This window comes from Mirounga angustirostris, unplaced genomic scaffold, assembly GCF_029215605.1.
Source record: "Mirounga angustirostris isolate CCGP_5_RB_7025 unplaced genomic scaffold, mMirAng1.0.hap1 SCAF_2, whole genome shotgun sequence".
Classification (NCBI taxonomy): domain Eukaryota; kingdom Metazoa; phylum Chordata; class Mammalia; order Carnivora; family Phocidae; genus Mirounga; species Mirounga angustirostris.
Window position 1 is genome coordinate 98,542,239 of NW_026991710.1, and position 20,548 is coordinate 98,562,786.

The 20,548-nt window shown below is 39.2% G+C and overlaps 2 protein-coding genes across 14 annotated transcripts in view; one reads left to right on the top strand and one right to left on the bottom strand.

The window, feature by feature from the left end:
- Window positions 1-19,099, top strand: part of USP53 (ubiquitin specific peptidase 53) — a 132,780-nt gene extending 113,681 nt beyond the window's left edge. For 4 of the 7 annotated variants that reach the window (XM_045880515.3, XM_045880514.3, XM_064584981.1 and 1 more), the window contains one exon: window positions 1,685-4,220. The gene's annotated coding sequence lies outside the window, so the exon portion shown is untranslated. Of the gene's footprint in view, window positions 1-1,684; window positions 4,221-6,734; window positions 6,817-12,980; window positions 13,006-18,801 lie in introns of those variants that run through there. The other 3 variants (XM_064584982.1, XM_064584983.1, XM_064584980.1) reach the window with 3 other exon arrangements.
- The window catches only part of PDE5A (phosphodiesterase 5A), a 143,840-nt gene continuing 135,430 nt past the window's right edge, over window positions 12,139-20,548 (bottom strand). For 3 of the 7 annotated variants that reach the window (XM_064584985.1, XM_064584988.1, XM_064584987.1), the window contains exons 19-21: window positions 19,733-19,807; window positions 18,272-18,355; window positions 12,139-16,696 (exon numbers count right to left, since the gene is read on the bottom strand). In XM_064584985.1, the coding sequence (XP_064441055.1) occupies window positions 16,559-16,696; window positions 18,272-18,355; window positions 19,733-19,807 (297 nt within the window). In that variant the 3' untranslated portion in view covers window positions 12,139-16,558. The remainder of the gene's footprint in view (window positions 16,697-18,271; window positions 18,356-19,732; window positions 19,808-20,548) is intronic. The other 4 variants (XR_010409508.1, XR_010409506.1, XR_010409507.1 and 1 more) reach the window with 4 other exon arrangements.

The following is a 20,548-nucleotide window of genomic DNA, read 5'->3' on the forward strand; positions in this document are numbered from 1 at the left end:
TTTTTTCACTAATATATAAAATCTATCTGTTTTGGTTTTTTTCTCCTCTTAATTTTATTTTCTTGGTCATTAAACAGGAAATATTTATTCACACTCACTAATAACTAGAAAAATACAAATTTAAATAACAGTGTGATAAAATATTCTTCCCTCCAAATGTCTTCTCTTCATTTTGTATGTTGTAGATCACACCTAAATGGCTATTTTTCCTCTGAACTTAATGACTCTAAGAAATTTGTTATATATGCAGTGTGCATGTATGCATATATAGCTCTTACTACAGAAGTAATTTATGTTTATTGTTGAAAATCAGAAAATGCAGATAAGCAAAAAGGAGATAACCTTCAGTAATCCCTTCATTTAGGAATTGCCACTCTTCACATTTATTTTAGGTTGGGCTCCCTGAAAGACAGACTTGAAGACAGATAATTCAGTGCAGCTTATTGGGGAATGCTCTTGGGAAAACCCCTGTGAGGGGAGGCAGCAGGACTGGGCAGCAGGGAGAAGCTGGTCTGCTCTGCCACAGCAACCAAGTCCTTAACCAGTCCTCTGAGGAATTCTGGAACTGGAATAGCCCTTCAGAGTTGTGCCTCACTCAGACGAGGGGGCTGGGTCTTTGTTCTGAACCCTCATAGCCCAGGGACAGGACACAGGTTGCCCCCGGAGAGAACCATGAGCCAGGCAGCTCCCTTAGGCCTCAGATAATTTCTTGGCCCAGCTGTGAGCTGACAGTCAGCCTGGACAGTGAGTGCCTTTGTGCCTTGGTGGGGCGAGTGTAGGTCTTGAGGCGGCCGTGGCTAGGGCGAGAGGTGAATCTTGTCAGGACACCACAGCATCCACTAAAATCTACTTCTTGCACTGCTCGGGTCAACTTGCTTAATAAAATAAGTTGACTTCATCTGGGAACAGTTCCTCTAGGATTCTGACTGGTCTCTTTCTCTGGGGAAAAGTAGGTTAGTGGGATGAGCTAATAGTCCCAGGCAGGCAGCTATCCTTGGGGTGACAGCTGAGTTCATAATCTCTCTCTTCTTTTCCCCATTCTAGATTTGCCTTGCCTTAGGGACTTGCCCCGAGGAGCCTGGGATTCTGGCTCACACTGTGGCGGCTATAAGAGCAGCCCTATCTTCTGATACTCTGTCCTTAATTATTCCTGCCAGGATGGTGACTTCTTTCCTTGTCCATTGGCCTCTTGGGAAATAAGCGTTCCTAACTCATAGAGACCAGAGCTGGGGTAGGAAGTGGTGGTAACAGGGCAACTTTTACTTTTACTATTTCTCAGACCCCTGTATTCTCCGTGTTGAAGATAAAGCACCATATAACGGTTATTTCTTTCTTTCTTTTTTTTTTTTTTAGATTTTATTTATTTATTTGTCAGAGAGAGAGAGAGAGCAGGGGGAGTGGGAGAGGGAGAAGCAGGCTTCCGCGGAGCGGGGATCCTGATGTGGGACTCGATCCCAGGACCCTGAGATCATGACCTGAGCTGAAGGCAGCCGCTTAACGACTGAGCCACCCAGGCGCCCCATATAACGGTTATTTCTAAATATAAGTTATATACTGGAGGCTGATGCCCCACTCTTGCAGTGTAGGCACATACTCACCCCTTAGGCAAAATTCCTAAATTAGATTTGATGACCAAATGCCCATAGTAAAATCAGCTCACACACACAGCTCTGTTCCTTCCTAGGTCTGGGCCATGACAGAACACCCTGGGCCATCTACAAATGCTCTCCTCCTATCCCATTCCATATTGTGTGCTCTGCCTGGCAAGTAGCAGCCTGAGTTAGTGCTGCCTAGGAACCCTGCCCTGGTATGGAGGAATGGATTCTGACACGGAATTGTCCTGGCAAATAGCTTGTAAAACGAAGGATGTAATTGTAGTCGGTAAATACAAAGGGAAGTGTTAGTTAATACCTCACTATCCTATCATAGTTAAAATCCCCAGTGGGAAATAATAAATTATATATTCCAAAAAAAAGTATATATCCCAAGAAGAAAGGAGTCCGTTTCTGAAAGAGGTCCGTTGGGCCAACTTGAAAATGGGAATACAAACTTCAAAGAAAACTGTTCTTCTGACTTAGATAGCCTAATGAATGATTAACTGGCTGAAATATCATTGATGGTTATGACTGTGTTGTATATCAAGCTTGTTTAGGGCAAATAAAAGAGCACTTAAAGGATTATGCTGAAATAAGCAGATTGCAGCAAATGCTGTTTGTCCTCCTTTGCAATCAAATATTCACCTCAGCCTTTTTTTTTTTCTCATGTAAGAGAACCCCCCAAAAATTGATGATGGCTTTCTGTTTAATTGACGTGTGTGGGGGGTAATGTGGAGGAAAGAGGTCTGGAAGTTCTGAGAGGAGTAGGTAGAATAAGTAGGGATCACCCATGAGAAAACCCCCCTGGCTCTGATCTCCATCCCCTCGCTTGGTGGTGGGAGAAGTGCGCAGTGCTTCTCCCTCGGGGCCGCATGATTAGGATGCATGTTGGCAGGCCAACAAAGATGGCACAGGCGATGTCCACACTGTGATCCCCGTTGACCTGGGGGCAACAGCTCACGCAGGAAGGCCTGCAGTGACCTTTGCTCAGAGGCAGGCGGTGAGCCCATTGGGCCCCTTCCGCGTGACAGCATCGACAGGAACTTTGCAGCCAGACCAGAGTGCATATTCTGGCTCTATCAACTGCCAGCTATGTGACTTTGAGTAAGGAACCCAACTTTCTCTGCTTTGTTCTCGTGTCTGAAAAATGGGGATAAAATTATCTACTTAATGAGCTCATTATAAGGATAAAATGAGTTAGTATATGGAAAAGGCCTGGTGCATAGTTACTGCTTCAATAAATGTTCACCTCCTTCCCTCCACTGCTAGAAGGCCTTGCTATAATGCAGAGAACTGTCCTCTGGTCATGCTACAGAAAGATCCTCTTTAGGCATGAAATCACCTTCCAGTGGTGCCCAGGACACAGGCTTTAAGGCTCCTGTGGGCCGACTAAGGTGCAGGGCTCAGGGCAGGAGGATGTTTCACTGAACCTGTGGCAGGACAGTCGTCAGGCTCTCTTCGCCGGCTGGGGCAGAGCTCTCTCCTTGAAGAGCTGGAATAGCCCCATTCCCATCTGGAGTGTACCCCAGGGTTTGAAGAGGCTCCAAACTAGAGCAGCAAGGAAGGTCTACGGCTGAGCGGGGGACCAGCCTCACCCTGGATTTGGGTAAGCACCGCTAGCCTCACCTCCTCTTCTAAATCTCCTTTGAAATGCTTACTGTCTGTGATAAACTTGGAACAGACTACTTTTCCTCAGGGATGCTTTTTTGCGTGTCTTCCCCAGAGCCTCTTTCGAAGCTGGACTGGTCCCTTGGTTCTGATAATGAACAGTGATCATCCAACCTCTGGTGTGGCAACCTGCAGGAATCTTTGCCCTCCCAAATTGCTCCTGGATGTTGATTCAACCCATCAGGACATGGATGATAAATCAGAACAATAACCTTCACCCTTACTCCCAGACCTAGAAACAATTTGGTGAATAACCAGTAAGCAGTATTTATAACATATAAAATGTCAGCTCTCCCTTTGCCCCTCTTGGCCTAGGGCATGCCACATCCAGTTCGTCTTTGTTCCAGCTGTGAGAGGACTTATTGTCATCATTCCGGCCTGCTGCAATTAAGTGCTCTCCAAGCATATGATCTATGCAGAGGAGGAAGAGGACTGATAATGGATCGGATCTTTCAAGATCCTGCTTAAGCAACTGTAGATAATATGGAAGGGGAGGAAATTCTGGAAACCATCATTTTATTTATTTACCCCACAGCTTATTTTTTTATTTTAATTCCAGTGTAGTTAACATACAGAATTATATTAGTTTCAGGTATACAATACAGTGATTCAACACTTCCATATATCACTCAGTGCTCATCAAGATAAGTGTGCCTTTGATCCCCATCACTCATTTCACCTATCCCCCCCACCGACCCCCTTTCTAGGAAGCATCTGTTTGTTCTCTGCAGTTAAGAGTCTGTTTTTTAATTTCTCTCTCCTTTTTTTCCTTTGCTCATTTGTTTTGTTTCTTACATTGTACATATGAGTGAAATCATATGGTATTTGTCTTTCTCTGACTGGCTTATTCCGCTTAGTATTACAGTCTCTAGATCCATCCATGTTATTGCAAATGGCAAGATTTCATTCTTTTTATGGCTGAATAATATTCCATTGTATATATATATATACACCACATCAAAATAAAAAGCTTTTGCACACCAAAGGAAAAAACTAAAATACAACCTACTAAATAGGAGAAGATATTTGCAAATGACATATTCAATAAAGGGTTAGTAACCAAAATATTAAAGAACTTATACAACTCAACACCCCAAAAACCGAATAATCCAATTAAAAAATGAGCAGAAGACATGAAGACATTTCCCCAAAGAAGACATCCACATGGCCAACAGACACATGAAAAGATGCTCAACATCACTCATCATCGGGGAAATGCAAATCAGAACCATATGAGATATCACCTCACACCTGTCAGAATGGCTCAAATCAAAAACTCAAGAAACAATTGTTGGGTGAGCATGTGGAGGAAAAGGAACTCTCGTTCACTGTTGGTGTGAATGGAAACTGGTGCAGCCACTGTGGAAGACAGTATGGGGGTTCCTCAAGAAGTTAAAAATAGAGCTATCCTACAATTCAGGAATTTGAACTACTGGGTATTTACCCAAAGAATAAAAAATTTGAAGGCATATATGCACCCCAATGTTTATTGCAGCATTATTTATAATAGTCAAACTATGAAAGCAGCCCAGGTGTCCATCATTAGATGATTGGAAACCATCATTATTATCTTACTTCTGTCCTGTTGAAATTCAATGTTTTACTTTTCTCTTTCCTATGTAGATGGAATATGTTGTATTTCTGTTGAGATGAAAAAGCCAAATAATTAGAGAACAAAGTTCAAAGAGACTTCTAGGAGTCTCTCTAATAAAAGTGTTAATCACTGAATCATTACTTAAATGGCTTTTTGTGGCTGGGTCTTTAATCTCGAGATTGTAAGCAGTTAGAAGAAAAGAGCAATGTTTTAGATCAGTAGTTCTCAAACTTCAGCGTCCATCAGAATAACCTGGAGAGCTTATAAGAAACTAATCTTGCTCAGCCTGACCCTCAGCCAATCAGGCACAGGGCCTGAGCATCTGCATTTTTTTTTTAAAAGATTTTATTTATTTATTTGAGAGAGAATGAGAGAGAGCACATGAGAGGGGTTAGGGTCAGAGGGAGAAGCAGACTCCCTGCCGAGCAGGGAGCCCGATGCGGGACTCGATCCTGGGACTCCAGGACCATGACCTGAGCGGAAGGCAGTCGCTTAACCAACTGAGCCACCCAGGTGCCTGCATCTGCATTTTCAACAGGTGTTACTGGTGCTGCTGGTCCAGGAACCACACTTTGAAAATTACTGATTTACATAATAAAAGCCCGACCAGTTGGAACTGTTAGAGAGCAGAACTATTTTGTAACGCAAAGTACGGCAGATGTGATGGGGGAGACTTGGGTTCCCGTGGCAATTCCAATTCCGCAGACTACCAATGGTGAAGCAACTGAGTCTTTGAGACTCAGTTTCATCACCAGAAAGTCAGGAATGAAAATAATGCCTGTATCACAGAATTGTGGGCAAGATGAGATAAGGTCACGTGTGTGAAAGGGCTTGGTAAATGGCAAAGCACAATCTAAGTTTAACTCATTCTGGATGTGCTTTCAATAGTCAAGTTTTCTCTTCATAAGAATAAAAGCTTTTATTTTAACTTCTGGGATGGAAATCTTTCATCATTATCATCCTCGTGATAATAGTGACAATAATCATGGTCTTCTAGTCTCCTAGTGCACTTCCTGTGCTGGCTGGGCACTTAACACATCTTGTTTTTATCTTCCAAAAACCTCATAAAATCTACTTTCTTATATAAATTTTTGCTTACCTAAAAGGAATATAGACAGAATTAAAATTTGTTTTTGAAGATGGAGGAGGAGGCCATGAAGTAAGCAGTGCCTGCAGCCAAAAGCTCAAAAAGGCAAAGAAATGGCCTTTAGGAGGAATGCAGCTGTGCCGACCCATTTTAGACTTTTGATCCCCTGAACTGTAAGCTAGTAAGTTTGTGCTGTTTTAAATCCATACATTTGTGGTAATTTCTTACACCAGCAATAGGAAACTACTGCAATGACTTTTCAAGGAAAATTTTAGAAAATGGAGCACAGAGTTGACATGTTTCATTGTCCAGTTAGTAATTGTGAAAATCAGTCACCACCACTAGTGTCCAGGTACCGTCTCCTCGTGTTCAGGTTCAGGAACCATCTGCTTGTGTTTTTCATTGTCAAATGTGCTCCTCCTCCCGAATTTCATAATCTCCACCAAGAGAAGAAAAGAGCAACTCTGTTATACTCACAATGTTGTGGCTCTTTAGAACCTGTTTCTATGAAAATAGTATCTTGTTGCTTTTGCAGTTTCCTGATACCATTTATTTATATCGGTTATATTATTATTTCTGCCACAGTCACAACCATTGTACCGCCTACGAATCCTGGCTGTCAATGAACTGCCCATCATCAGGTTGGCGATCAGCATAAACGCAAGTCTCAGAATAGGAAGAAGAAAAGTGTGAATGATAACTTCTGGTCTTGTTAAATTTGCTTTTCAGAATTTGATAATACAAAATAGGACAATATACCTTACAACTATGCTTTTCTTGAACTCTTTAGGCCATATTTACTGCATTCTTCCCTAAAATGGGATCTCATTCAGTGTTGACTTCGCTCCTGCCTTCTATACAGCCTCTAGCAGGTGAGTAAGAAGAATGTTCTGCCTTGTACATTACGTCCCTTGAACAGCACAGTCCTTGACAGACCCGGGAAAGCAGATTTACCACATTGATTAGAAGCAGGAGAAGCCATTGATTGAAAAGGCCCATTGATATTGCAGAATGACAGTCTAGAAATACCTTACAGGAGATAGGCATAGCACTCCAAGAAAACCTTGTGATGCTCTGGTGTGGCGCTTTGTGGAGATGGTTAGGTAAATGAGGGGTTTGAAGCAAATATACAGGTTGGAGAACATGTTACAGTTAAATGGGTTTGCTAACATTCCCTGCCTCACCCCCACCCCTTCAGAAGGTTAGATCTTGAGACAGGCCACATATCCAGACACTTACCTAGGATTTCCGTCTTACAGTGGATCGGGATTAGAAAGGTAAAGAAAAGAAACAAATCCCCAGCATTCACTGCTTTTTATTAGATTTACTTAAACCACTTAAGGTCTGTGGAGTGATGTGGCCGTCACCCTCCAATTGGGTATCTGATTGAGTTGATTTAGAGGTGGAACAAGAGGCTAAGAGTATGGTTTTAGGGGTGTTCCTTCATTTGGAAATATAAGAATGAGGGATTAATGATTTCTTCCAACAGCCTCTATCAAAGAGTTTTATTGTCTGAATTTCTTGGGGATCTGATCCTAGTCTTGTGGCTTCTGACTTCATGCATTGTGAATTGTTTCCTCATGTGTTTTGCAATTATGAATTAGGAATTTGTCTTTACTGGCATAATTTCTATAGAAATTTTATGGGTCTATTTGGGGTTATGTTTTTCCAAAGACATTTTACCTTTGCTTTTGCCAGGTGTCTTTACTGGCCTGAGACTTCTTTTGTGATTACAGTCTAACTTGGGTAGTCCTGGATGATACTCAAACATCAAATCTGTGTTAATGAGGATGGACCCAATGTTATTATTAGCCCAGATTAAGACAGGCATGCTTCCTTTGTTTTCCAGTATCCCAGTGGATTTCTTCTGTCCCCCCAAAGCCCCCCTCCCCATCTTAATGTTCATTGAGGGCATAACTCTTCAAATGTTTCAGCCTTACTTGGAAAGCCATTACCCAAATACTCTGTTTCCTGCTTGGGTGGGTATTAAATGCCCTTCATGATATAGTTCTGCAAATATTCCTAGGTCTGACAGTATCAGTTCACAAGTTGACTGATTTGTTTTTTAATTAGCTTTATTTTGCCTCTGGGGAGTTCTCCTTCTTAAGAGTTCAAATATACATTTATTAAAGCCATTTGCTTTATTTTATACATTTATAAATATTTATGTATTTATATAAGTTATATATAATATTTAAGTATTATATTAATACTTTATAAATAGTTTTAATCATCATTCATAATTCGTATTTGAATAAATAGTGGGAAGACTTTCAACTTCTCTAGTCTGCCTTTAGATTTTCACACATATTGTTTCTTCTGCCTGGAATGTTCTCTTTCCTTTTCACTTAGCTAAACCAGATATCCACCATTAAGGAAGCCAACTGTGAGCCCTCAGGTTGGAACTAAGTACTCTCCACTCCCCACCCTCAGTGCATAGATAGAACTGTCCCTTATATGTAGTCTCCACTGGGCTAGAAGCTCTGTGAGGCCATACTTGTTTAGTTTACCCCAGCTGGATACGTAGTAGAGAATCAACTATTTGTGAATGAATGAGCATCTTCTGCTGATTTTGTTTGCTTATTAATTAATTAATTATTATTTTTATTTAAATTCAGTTTAGTTAACGTGTAGTGTATTATTAGTTTCAAGAGTAGAATTTAATGGCTCATCACTTGCATGTAACACCCAGGGCTCATTACATCCAGTGCCCTCCTTAATGCCCATCACCCAGTTACCCTATCCCTCCCCCACCCCCACTTCCCCTCCAGCAACCCTGTTTGTTCCCTATAGCTAAAAGTCTCTTATTGTTTGCCTCCCTGTTTTTATCTTATTTTATTTTTGCCTCCCTTCCCCTATGTTGATCTGTTTTGTTTCTTAAATTCCACATGAGTGAAAACATATGTCTTTGTCTTTCTCTGACTTATTTCACTTAGCATAATAGCCTCCACTTCCATCCACATCATTGCAAGTGACAAGATTTCATTCTTGCTGAGTAACATCCATCGTATTTATATACCACATCTTTATCCATTCATCTGTCAATGGACCATCTGGGCTCTTTCCATATTTTAGCTATTGTGGACATTGCTGCTATAAACATTGGGGTGTGTGTGCCCCTTCGGATCACTCTTTTTGTCTCCTTTGGATAAATACCTAGAAGTGCCGTTGCTGGGTTGTAGGGTAGCTCTGTTTTTAACTTTTTGAGGAACCTCCGTACTGTTTTCCAGAGTGGCTGCACCAGTTGGTGAGGATGCAGAGAAAGGGGCACCCTCTTAGACTGTTGGTTGGGAATGCAAACTGTTGCTTATTTATTTTTAAGTATAAATCTTCTCTGTAAGATCACTGGGCTCTAGCCTTTATGAACTTTCCTTGGTTTGTAGCAATATGGTAAAACTCCCACTTGGAGTAACACCACTAATGGTTATCAACTTATTAATGAAAGTCTGATAGCTAATGTATTTTTCACAATAGAAAAGAAATGTTTTTTCCTAAAAATTGTTTTATTCAGCTTGTTTTTTCATCTTAAATTTCACCTCTTGTCCAACTGAGAATTCCTAAAAACTCTGTATTGATTTTTGTTTCCCTTCACTGGAATTACTTTCCCCTTTCTTTATAAAAAATTCAATTTTGTATCAGGTGGCAAAGCATGGAAATCTATTCTTTCACTCAGTATTTGTCGAGTACCTTCAAAGGACAAGAAAGATGCAGAGATGCTGGTAGCTTAGGAGGGCTGTGTGATTATAGCAGGTGTTCTTAGGGCCACAGGAGAATCAAGTATGTTTGAAGGCCTAGAGGATAGAGCTAGAATAGAAAAAGGAGAAACAGGGGTTTCAAGAAAGAGGGAATAAGACAGTCTCCCCTTCATCGCCCAAGAAATTTATAACTTATTCTAACAGACTGAGGGTTGAACACCCTTAGAAACTAGCCCTATTGGCTTGCGTGCACGCAGTGTGAGCGGCGCAGTTGTAGCTGAGGCAGTCGCTGACCAGGTTTTAGGTCTTTCCTCCTTGGGCTAGGCAGATCAGTGAGACCAGAGGACTCCTGAATTTCAGAGAGCTGGCCCGTAAAGGGTGAAGGTTGTTTCTTCCTGCGTATGTTAGACCGGTGTTAGATAAAGCCTAACAACACTCCTGTTGGGTAAGGGGAAACAGTGATAAGAAGTGAAATATGGTTTTACGAGTAATTAATATTGGGGATTTGAAGGTTGAAAGCTATTGTGACAGTCTACGTTAATTGCTTCCCCCCTGCCATTTGGTCATACAAACTTGTCCCTTACATGGCAATTTAGAAAGAGGAAGCCTAAAAAGTGCCATTGGGATTGCTGTCAGATGATTGAGAAAGTCAGCTTAGTTCTGTATATTTTACACATACACACACACACACTTAAAATGAGGCAAGCCAGAGAGAAAAATCATGCATGCCATTTAATTAGATTTCTTTTGGTTTCAAATAATTATTTTGATTCCATTCACAACTTTTGTGAACGTTTATTTTGAAAAAGTGGTTTGTGAACTGGAAACATAGTTCTTGTTTGTTTGCCAAGGCTGGATATAGCTTACAATCAGGGAATATTCTCTGTAAATTCGAAGAGTTTCTGTTAATTTAATGTCATGTGCCTTAAAAATAGAAAATCATATCCTGACATTTGCATAGATCAAACATAGGAATCCCTGTTTGCTGAGAAGGCAGCACAGCTAATAGCAAGAATGTGAATTCAAGAGAGTTGTCAAACGCTTCCTTTTTCTACAAAAAGGGGTGATGTCTCCATGGATGGAATACTGAGTATCAGTCAGAGACTTCAGATGATCAGTTATTGTTTGGAGAACATCTCGATGAAATGATCACCGATCAAAGAACAATAAGCAAGAATTAATTCTCTATTGATTATTTCCATTTTGCTTTTCTTTAGTTAGTAAAAATTTTTTAAAAAGCAGTTTTATTCATTGTACCCAGTAAGGGATTACTACTTTAAATAATCAGGAACTCTGGCGCCCCCTACCGGACAGGAGATCTAAACTATTATTATTATTTTTTTTTTTTTTTTAAGATTTTATTTATTTATTTGAGAGAGAGAATGAGATAGAGAGAGCATGAGAGGGGGGAGGGTCAGAGGGAGAAGCAGACTCCCTGCTGAGCAGGGAGCCCGATGTGGGACTCAATCCCAGGACTCCAGGATCATGACCCGAGCCGAAGGCAGTCGCTTAACCAACTGAGCCACCCAGGCGCCCCTAAACTATTATTTTACATGAGCTTTCATTTCATTTTTGTCTTCAGTTTTATGAATTAGGCATAGCCTAGATATTCTGTCTCACGTGAAGAGGGCTTGTCTAGTGGCAAAACTAAATGATGAATCAAAAATTCTGAATTTAATTATACCTCCACGCCTCTACATTAGCAGCTCTGAAGCACGGTGGTATCTGTGGTTCTGTGAAGGCCTGACATTAGCTATCATCAGATGAACTCCGGAATGTTAACAGTAAAAACCCAAACAAAACCAAACCTGCGGGCGCCTGGGTGGCTCAGTTGGTTGAGCGACTGCCTTCGGCTCAGGTCATGATCCTGGAGTCCCTGGATCGAGTCCCGCATCGGGCTCCCTGCTCGGCAGGGAGTCTGCTTCTCCCTCTGACCCTCCTCCCTCTCATGCTCTCTGTTTCTCATTCTCTCTCTCGTAAATAAATACAATCTTAAAAAAAAAAAAAAAAAAAAAAAAAACCAAACCTGCTGGGCCAGGGAAATTTTACCTCTAATGCTTCTAGATAGCCCAACTGATCCACTAAGAATGGATTTGAGACCTTTTACAATTAAAATTAAAAAAGGGAACTTAATGGAATAAATACCTGCTTTGAAACTAGACACATCTGGGCTCGAATCCAGCTCATGCCTTTTGGCAAGTATGGAACTCCTCCACCTTAGCTCCTCCTGCAACAAGGGGCTGGTAATAATCACCCTCCATGGAGCTGTCAGGAACTTGAAGTGAAAAAGGTATGAAAATGTTGCCCTCAGACAGGTAGCAAAGGATGTTAATACAAATTAGACTGTTGCTGAGAGGAGTCTTGGTTAAGGAAAGGATTTGATTAAATCACATTTTTTCAGCTAATATGACCACAGGTTAGCTTGCCTAAAGTCTCTCAAGCCATTAGGCTCATTCGCCCTGCCTAAAATCCCCCTAATAATCACACAATACTCATACCTACTTGTTCATTCTTCTTTTTATTTTTACAAAGCATAGCAAAATGAGTAAACAACCGACAGGTGAAGAGTTTGCACAACAGAAGACCACCCTGACCGTCTCTTGATTTTATGGGGATCATAGGTGGGGAGGTGTTCCTTTAAAGTGATTTCGTCATAGGAGAGTCATCGGAAATATTTCTCATGGTGGGCAAGAAGACAAGAAATCAACATTCACAATTATTTAAAAGGACTTAAAAGCTAAACATAATATACATAGTAACTCCTTTATCCTAGTACAAAAATAGTGCCAGAAACTATATATTTGTTCAAATATATTGAAAAAGGTATAAGAATACAAATAGATATTAACAGTGGCTAGTGATGATTCATAAGGTATTCTTTTCTTAAACTGTAATAGAAATTTATATTTTCAACTATTTACACTGCTTTCAATGACATTTATTAAGACACGTTTACTCAGGCTTTTGAGAAACATATGCAAGGGTGAAGTGAGCTTTCATACTTTCTTCCTTGCTCCCTGTAGGGGAGCAGAAGGGGTCCAAAACTGTGTACAATTGAACAATCTAAAAGAACTCTGAGTAATCTCTACCTGGCTAGCATATGGAAAAAAAAAACTCTGTATAGTAGAATACATGACTCCTTACATAAGGTGTTCTTTAAGCTATCAACAGGGTAAATGATGCATACTTGTAAGAAGACAGGATATTCACGGACGGATTCTGAGTAAGTTCCAGGTAAAGAAGGTCCTTAGGGGGAAAAAAAGAAGGTCCTTGGAAAACTGTATATAATACATATGTTATAGATAACAATGCAAGTGATATAATGTACCCTATATTTTCAGGTTCAATTGGCAGGATCAGAAGCTGGTAAGTCTTTCATCTAGCCCTTTTTGCAGACGGTGGGCTCCTTGAGGTCACTGCTCTGTCTCCACGGTGGAGCACAGTGCCTGACGTTTCGCAGGGACTCAATAAATGGTTGACTGTTGCATGTCTGACACTGAGCAATTCAATTATACCACCTGATTTCAACTACAGTCATTCACAGGGGAGGACAGCAATTTCACCTTTTCCTCTTCTCATCTTAAAATCACTCGTAAACAAAACAAAACAACAGCACAGCTTATGATGGCCTATCAAGTGTTAGGAGTAAAATCTGGTGAAAAACACAGAAAAATTGAAAATCAATTTGGAGTAGGTCTAACATTTGTGCTCTACGCTGAAAATAAAGGCACTTTACCTCTAGGCAAGAACAGATCTGTGACCAGTTTCCTCCCAGAACCCAAGATACCCAGTATATTTTCATACACTTCCTAATCTCAGTACTCCTATCTAAGGAAACTATTCTTCACGATTAAGAAATCAGTGGTGACAATATCACTCTCCAGAGTTTGTACCTTGAGGCAAGGTACTCAAAATCTCATACTCACTAGTGATCTGCATGAGAAACCACATAAATGTATTGTGTTTTTTCAGTCTTTGAAACACAGGAAGTGACATGTGGGATTAGATACAGTGCTCTGTAGCCCAATATCCCACTTCTGACAGTGGTCTGCAGGGCCCACTGGGGCCGACGCAGTGGCTGCCTTCTGTGACATCCTCCGTGAAGACAGAGGCTTTGCCCAAACATAACTCCTCTAGTAACACTTGTTCAGGCACACAGAGGTTAAATGACCCCCACAAGTTCACACAGGACTGCCACTGGCGAGGGCCAATCCTGTGAAAAATATAAGGCCAGGCAATTTTACAGACATCTTTTAACAGCTTAGTAAAATAGTGGACACTTTTTGGGCTGAAAATGGAAATGAAATGGTATGTCATTCAGCTATAACAACTTTAATTTAGAAAAAGAACAACTTCTTACTAGTTATGGGGTAATATAAATATAGAGCAGGGGAGGAAGGACTATAAATATACTTTTTCCAACTTGGGAAGATACTGAAAAATAATATGCACATAAGAACAAAAGCTTTGATTTGTGCCCATGTACCAGATAATCTATGTATGGAATGATTTTCCTAAAAAGTAAAAATTATCTGAACCAGCTAACTGGTCTTAAAGAAGTACTCTTCTTCTATAAGAACTACAACTTGCAACAATAGAATAGGCATGGCGCTACCCAACTTCTTTTAATTGTTAAACTAGAAAAGTAAAATAAACCATTATCTAAAGGTAAACCAAACAATTTCTAATCTACATAGATCTTCTTGCTTGTTAAAATGACACACATACAAAACCTCCATATATCTCAGTGACATATTAGATGGGTCTAAACAAACTACTAAAGTATATGATTACAGATTTTAGCGTAACTGCTAAATCACAAGGTGTATGATAATAAGGTTACTAAAGACTGCTATTCTTGAAACAATTTTTCTATACTAAGGAATTATGTATGCATGCATAGGTGTATACCAGTATATAGGTATGTTATTTTAGTGACAGCCTGTGTAATTACACACCAGTGCCACCAAGAGGCAACTTTATAGATCTCACCTATATGACATCAAATAAAAATCGAGTAACATCCTGAAGATACACGTATTACAACAATTACACATATAACAACAAATAGTTGGTAACTTCCTAGACTAGACTTTACCACTATAAAGTAACGGCAATACAATTTATTTTGCTTTTTTTTTTTTTTTTACCTGAATGGTAAGAATAAAATCACATTATGTAAGATTCACACTCAGAATTTTAAAAATGTAATGAATATGTTGAATTTTAGGCAGCTTAGAGAAAAAACAGTATGAATGGGAAACAATATATTTAGTGAAAGTTCTTTGAGGATGCTGCGCCATGTCCCCGAGAGATTTTCTACCCAATTTAGTGATTGAAACTCAGAAACTTTTTTTGGTGGTTAACAAATCAGACAAATACCTCTCTTCCTACTTTCCCTGAGTCCAGACATTTCCACATGTTTGGAACAGATTTTCCTTTCCTGAACCAGTTGCTCGATTCAGTATCTGCTTCTTCAATAATGAATAAATGTGTATTTAGGGTACACATGATCAGTGGGAATCCACTCAAATGGGCTAAAATCTAAGACAATGTTAACATTTTCTAAATGTGCTAAAAGCTATGAGAAGTAAGTATCAACAACTCTAAGCTCAGGGTCAGCATTTAGTACACACCCCCCAACTTCTGTGATTCTGAGTTGACTAGTCCTATAAATTGAAATATGGCCGTTTCTCAGATGCAAACTCAATACTCTTAAGTTTTATTCAGGCCTAAGCTTTCTTACCTTCCTGCTCCCTCAATTTAATTTTTGACCCCAATATCAAGGATAGCCCTTTGCTGTTTATATACAATTAAAAGTATTCTCTATACTTCCTCTGACAAAGAAAAATAACGATTCATTTTACCTTTTATCTGCAGTCATATCTCACCTCAGGTCAATGCTCCAATTATCACTTTTATTCTGTTTTCTGTCGAAACTTAAACTGTTCACTTATAAACTATGGTTTGTAAGAAAAACGAAAAGGAAGTTATTTTAAAAAGGAAGTTCAATATTCAAAACACTGACTCTCAGAAGAAGGTACCAACAGAATGTTTCTCTTCACTGACAGATAGATATGGCCATTCCATTTCTGGATCACACCCATCCCTCAGTAAAGTCCATGACTATGAAGTCCATGAAATCAGTGTCTTCTCCTAAGGTTTCCCCTGCTTTCCATCAGATAGGGTAGATTGCAGTGATTTTATGGGTAGTCTTTGGATAGACGTATGTACTGAAATGAAAGAGTTCTCCCCTTCGTGCTCACTAACAAAAACAGCAAATCAATTAAACAATACCTTTTCTTTACAATACTGCCTTACAGTACTTGCCATTTGTTTCAGAGTTTTAACTTTTTTTGTTAAGGTAATACATTGTTGACAAATATTATCCTTTCCCCTTAAAATCCACTAGGCCAGCACTTTTCTCTATCCTATGAAGGTTTTAAATGTCACAGAATACATTCAGTTTGCTCCTAGACTATTTTTGAGAATGAAAAGATTCCAAACATTCTTTAAAAGATTGGTAATTCAGAAAACACAAAAACAATTATTTAAAACCCCCAAGCAAAAAACAAAAAACAAAAGCCCCAAAACTCCCCTGAAATAAAACAACAAAAAAACCACCTCAGAGCAAGAATTTAACTTGCACTCTGCAGTACACAAAATATCACAGAACTCTTGTCCATGTGCTAAGAGTGAGTGGGTGTCGTTGATAATCTCAGATCAGTGGCATAAAACAAATATACAGAAAATATGTAATAGTTCCCTAAAAACATGTCATGCTGTGCTCTTAAAAGTTGTGCAAAAATAAAAATACAGCAGTGGCAAAGTATACACTAAATCTGTACAGTGTAGAGCAAAACTAGACATACTGTCAAACGTGCCATCTGTAAACCTGAACGCGGCGTGAACGGGCTGCTCAGTTCCGCTTGGCCTGGCTGCTCTCTCCGTTAATCAGTGTTTTCTCTTGCTGTTCTGCGAGAGCCTGCCATTTTTGCCTGTTCTTTCTGCAGCCATCCAGCAAAGGGAAACAGTCCTCTGATACGTGGGTCAGAGCCTAAAGAAAGAGAAAGCAAACAACTAGAAGGCGTCCAGGAAATAAGTCCTCTCGCCGGGCCCATCCCCAAGAGCCGCAATCTCATGCTCACTTCACCAGCAGGCCCACTGTTGGAGTTTTCAAAAGCTCTGTGAACAAATATGCAGATCATTTATGATCAAATTCTCTTAATCGGTACAGACGAGGAGTATGTCCTGAGAGAGCACACACATACATTCCAAAGTAACTTTATGGAGTTATGATAGCGACAGATCTGTATGGAACCCACTTTGCAGGGAGACAATACATTTTGCTTTTTGGTAGTACAGACGGCTCTCCTGAAGTGTGACTGTATCAGGAACTGCTTAGTTTTTGTGTTTTTCTATAAAATAGTTTTATACAATGTACTTAAATAGACTTGTATCTAAGATCATAACAAATATTAATTTATAATTCTGCATGGTATTATTACTTACCAATTATAGTGCCGCCCATATTTAGATACAAAAATGTTCACTGTAGGTTTCTTTGTAATACAGAAACTCTGAAAGTAACTTTAAATACCCAACAACAGGGTTAGGTATACTTTGTTACTACTTTGCAGCCTTTAAAAATATCACAGAAACACCATGACATGGAAAAATACACATTAGGATGTATTATGAATTATAAAAAGCAAATTTGCTAAGTGAAAAAAATGCAAAAATTTCATAAAGCATATACACTAATATATTAACAGTAGTTGTCTGAGTAGTGGAATTATAATTCTCTGAGTTTTCTACAATGAGAACATTTTACTTCTGTAATAAATAATAGTAAAAGTACGTATCAGTATTACATAGAATTTAACAGCAGATTCAAATGAAAAAAATCCATGCATACATATGAAATGTAGGGGAAAAAAAGTTACTGAATTGTGAAATGCCTGGATTAGAAGATTCCAGGGTTTCTTTGAGTCTTGACATTCTATGATAACTATGATAAATGTGGTTTTCCCAAATAATTAAAACTTAAGGTAGTTTCCTATCTAAACTTTAGAAACAAGGATAGTGTCTACTTTCTGTACTTTGGGAATAAGCATCTAAACTAGCAAACTGGATGTTTTAGGGAGAATATCTTTACCTAAAAAATAAAAATCCCAAGCCAGCAGGTGTGAGGAAATGGGAACTTGTAATACTTGTCCAGCTATCTCCTTTACATCCTCATAAAAATTTTAACAATATTAAAGCTACACTATACAATGAGAAAAAGCTGGGTGATTTTTTTTCTTTACTTAGGCCTAGCCTTAAAAGAATATGTTGATATAGATTATGCACAGTATCCCTCCTGAAGGTAACAGTGATACGTAATTCTTTTCAGTATTCCTACATCAGTTTGCTACAGTCTAGCACAGAGTAGGCGCTCAACAGATAGTTATACATTGATGAATTAAAGTTTTTGAGAAAAATCAAATATAAAATGTGTTCTTTATTCAATGCAAACAGCATGTTCATCAGAAAAAAAAAAAAAGCCTAGTGTTAATCGCTTCAACTTACTTGAGGTTTTAATTCATAACACAGTCTAAGTTTAGCAAGTCTAGTGTTTCCATATAAATACCTCATATAGTTGCAAGCAGATGGCATCTATGAACCCAACTTGCATACTTGGGATTTTGTTTTTCTTCTCCCTGTTCATTAGATCCTGAAAATACAAACACACACACACACACACACAGATCTGCATTTACTCAAAGAACACAATGCAAGTTGGCTCCAAAAACATGAATCACTGGGTTAGCTGAGGAAGGCCAGACACTTGAGTATCTGTCTCCTTCCTCCATGAGTCTCCTGCGCTCCCTGCCAGCACCAGGCTCAGGGAGGCCCTGATCCTCTCTGCCTTTTTCATCCTGGCTGACTCTTCCCACACTACCCCTGGAATTGATCACTAATCTAGACTCGACCACTGACCTAGAGTTGACCACTGACGTGTATTTGGAGAACACACAGCTTTGAACTGTCTATTGACGGGGAGTTGAACACCCTCAGCTTTGTGGAAGAAGCCACTGAGGCCACAGCTGATTACAATTAAATTCGTGCAGAGAGCTTTCTGAGTGACGATTATGCAGATGTCACTCTGCTTATTTCCAGGAGATCATGGCTGGAGCACCAGAGGATCCCAGCACCACCATGGGAAGCAATGAATCTGTCTCAACGCTTGCTTAAAATGAAGCAAATTCCCCATTAGCTGTGATCATCACTCTGCTACCCACCACTTTCTAAGAAGTTTCTGAGCCTCTGAATGAACCTACCATTACATTAGAGGACACGGAGTAATTGTGAAAGACTAGCGAGACACAGCATGTCCCCAGCTGAGGTTAAAGAGCGGAGTGGATGGAACTGTACCCAGAGGGGAGGTCATGACCATGTCCCATTTAATATGGGCTCAATAAATGTCCATTTCAATGAAAAAAAAAAAAGACTCTATGCTTCATTTTCAGGAAAAACTCATTCCAGAAAAGCCAGAAGCAGTTTGAGAAGAATCTTTTTCTTGTCTGTGAGATCCACACTCTATGTAAAAAAGGCAGTATGTATCAAGAACCTTTAAAAATCTGTGCCCTTCAACAGAGCAATTCCAGGAATTTACCCTAACAAGATAATGAAAACTGCCACAGAAACATTAGCAACACAGACGTTCATCAAGGTGCCACTGGTCCTAGTGAACATTGCAGACATGACACCAAAGCAAGTAGGTAAACTATGGCTCCGTCTATTTTATGTGATTGTTATAAATAATACTCATAAGAGCCTCTCTTAGAATGAAAAGAGTTTATGATATTTAAATAGAAAAAACAAATTGCAAAAAAGTAGGTACAATATGATGACCCAAGGAGTCTTCTTTGTCTTCTTTTATTTGCTTATGTTTTCTGTAATAAACATGTGTAATTCTTTTAATAAGAAAAATGTTTTAAAAACTAAAATGAAAAGAAATTGTGTTCCTAAGATCCCATAGACAGTGTTGAGAAGTCTACCCTGAACAAGTGTATTTGAGTAATTCCTACCAACAAGGGCTCATACTTACAGCAGGCTCTATGTTGAGTTCTTTTCTCTCTCTGTCTCCCTGGTCAAAAAATTCAGTCGCTACAAGTTCTGCTATCTGAAATAAATAACCGATTAAGTTTTGGCAATTAAAAGCACACAGCTCTGTAATATAGAGACTTTGAATAAAGATAATAAAATCTATCAAAGCTAGCTTTCAACCACATCAGTAAAATGATAATAAAACAATAACGAGTAATAGAAATTATTATTTTATTTGCTTTTAAATATGTGCCTAATCACCAAGCCTAGAGTTTATAACCTGTAATTAGGCAGAAAAAAGCAACATATTATTTCAACTTCAGCAATCAGTGGGGAAAAGGGAGTGTGTGCCTTTCTGTATGCATAATCAATGAGCTACTTGTTTGATTGATACGCCTTTTAAATTTATTTTAATCTACATGGTCCTCCTCTTTTCAAAAATTTTCCTTATAATTTTTGTTGTTGTTATTAAATAAACTGGGTTGTTTATCCTGCAGTTCCCCACTATCTGGATTTTGCTGATTGCATTCCCATGATGTCATTTAATGTTCCTCTGTGCCCTGTATTTCCACACACTGCTAATAAGATCTAGAGGCTTGATTAGATAATTTTTCTTTTTTTTGACTGCTTCATAGGCAGTGGTGTGTACTTCTATCAAGAGCCATATAATGCCTGGCTGCCTCTCTTTTTGTGATATTAGACACCATGAATGATCTTTGTTTAGATCCACTAATCCAGGGGCTGCAAAAAGGTGATATTCAAAGCGATCATTTTTTTTTCTTTTATTAGTTGAAATACAATAAAAATAAAGTTCCCC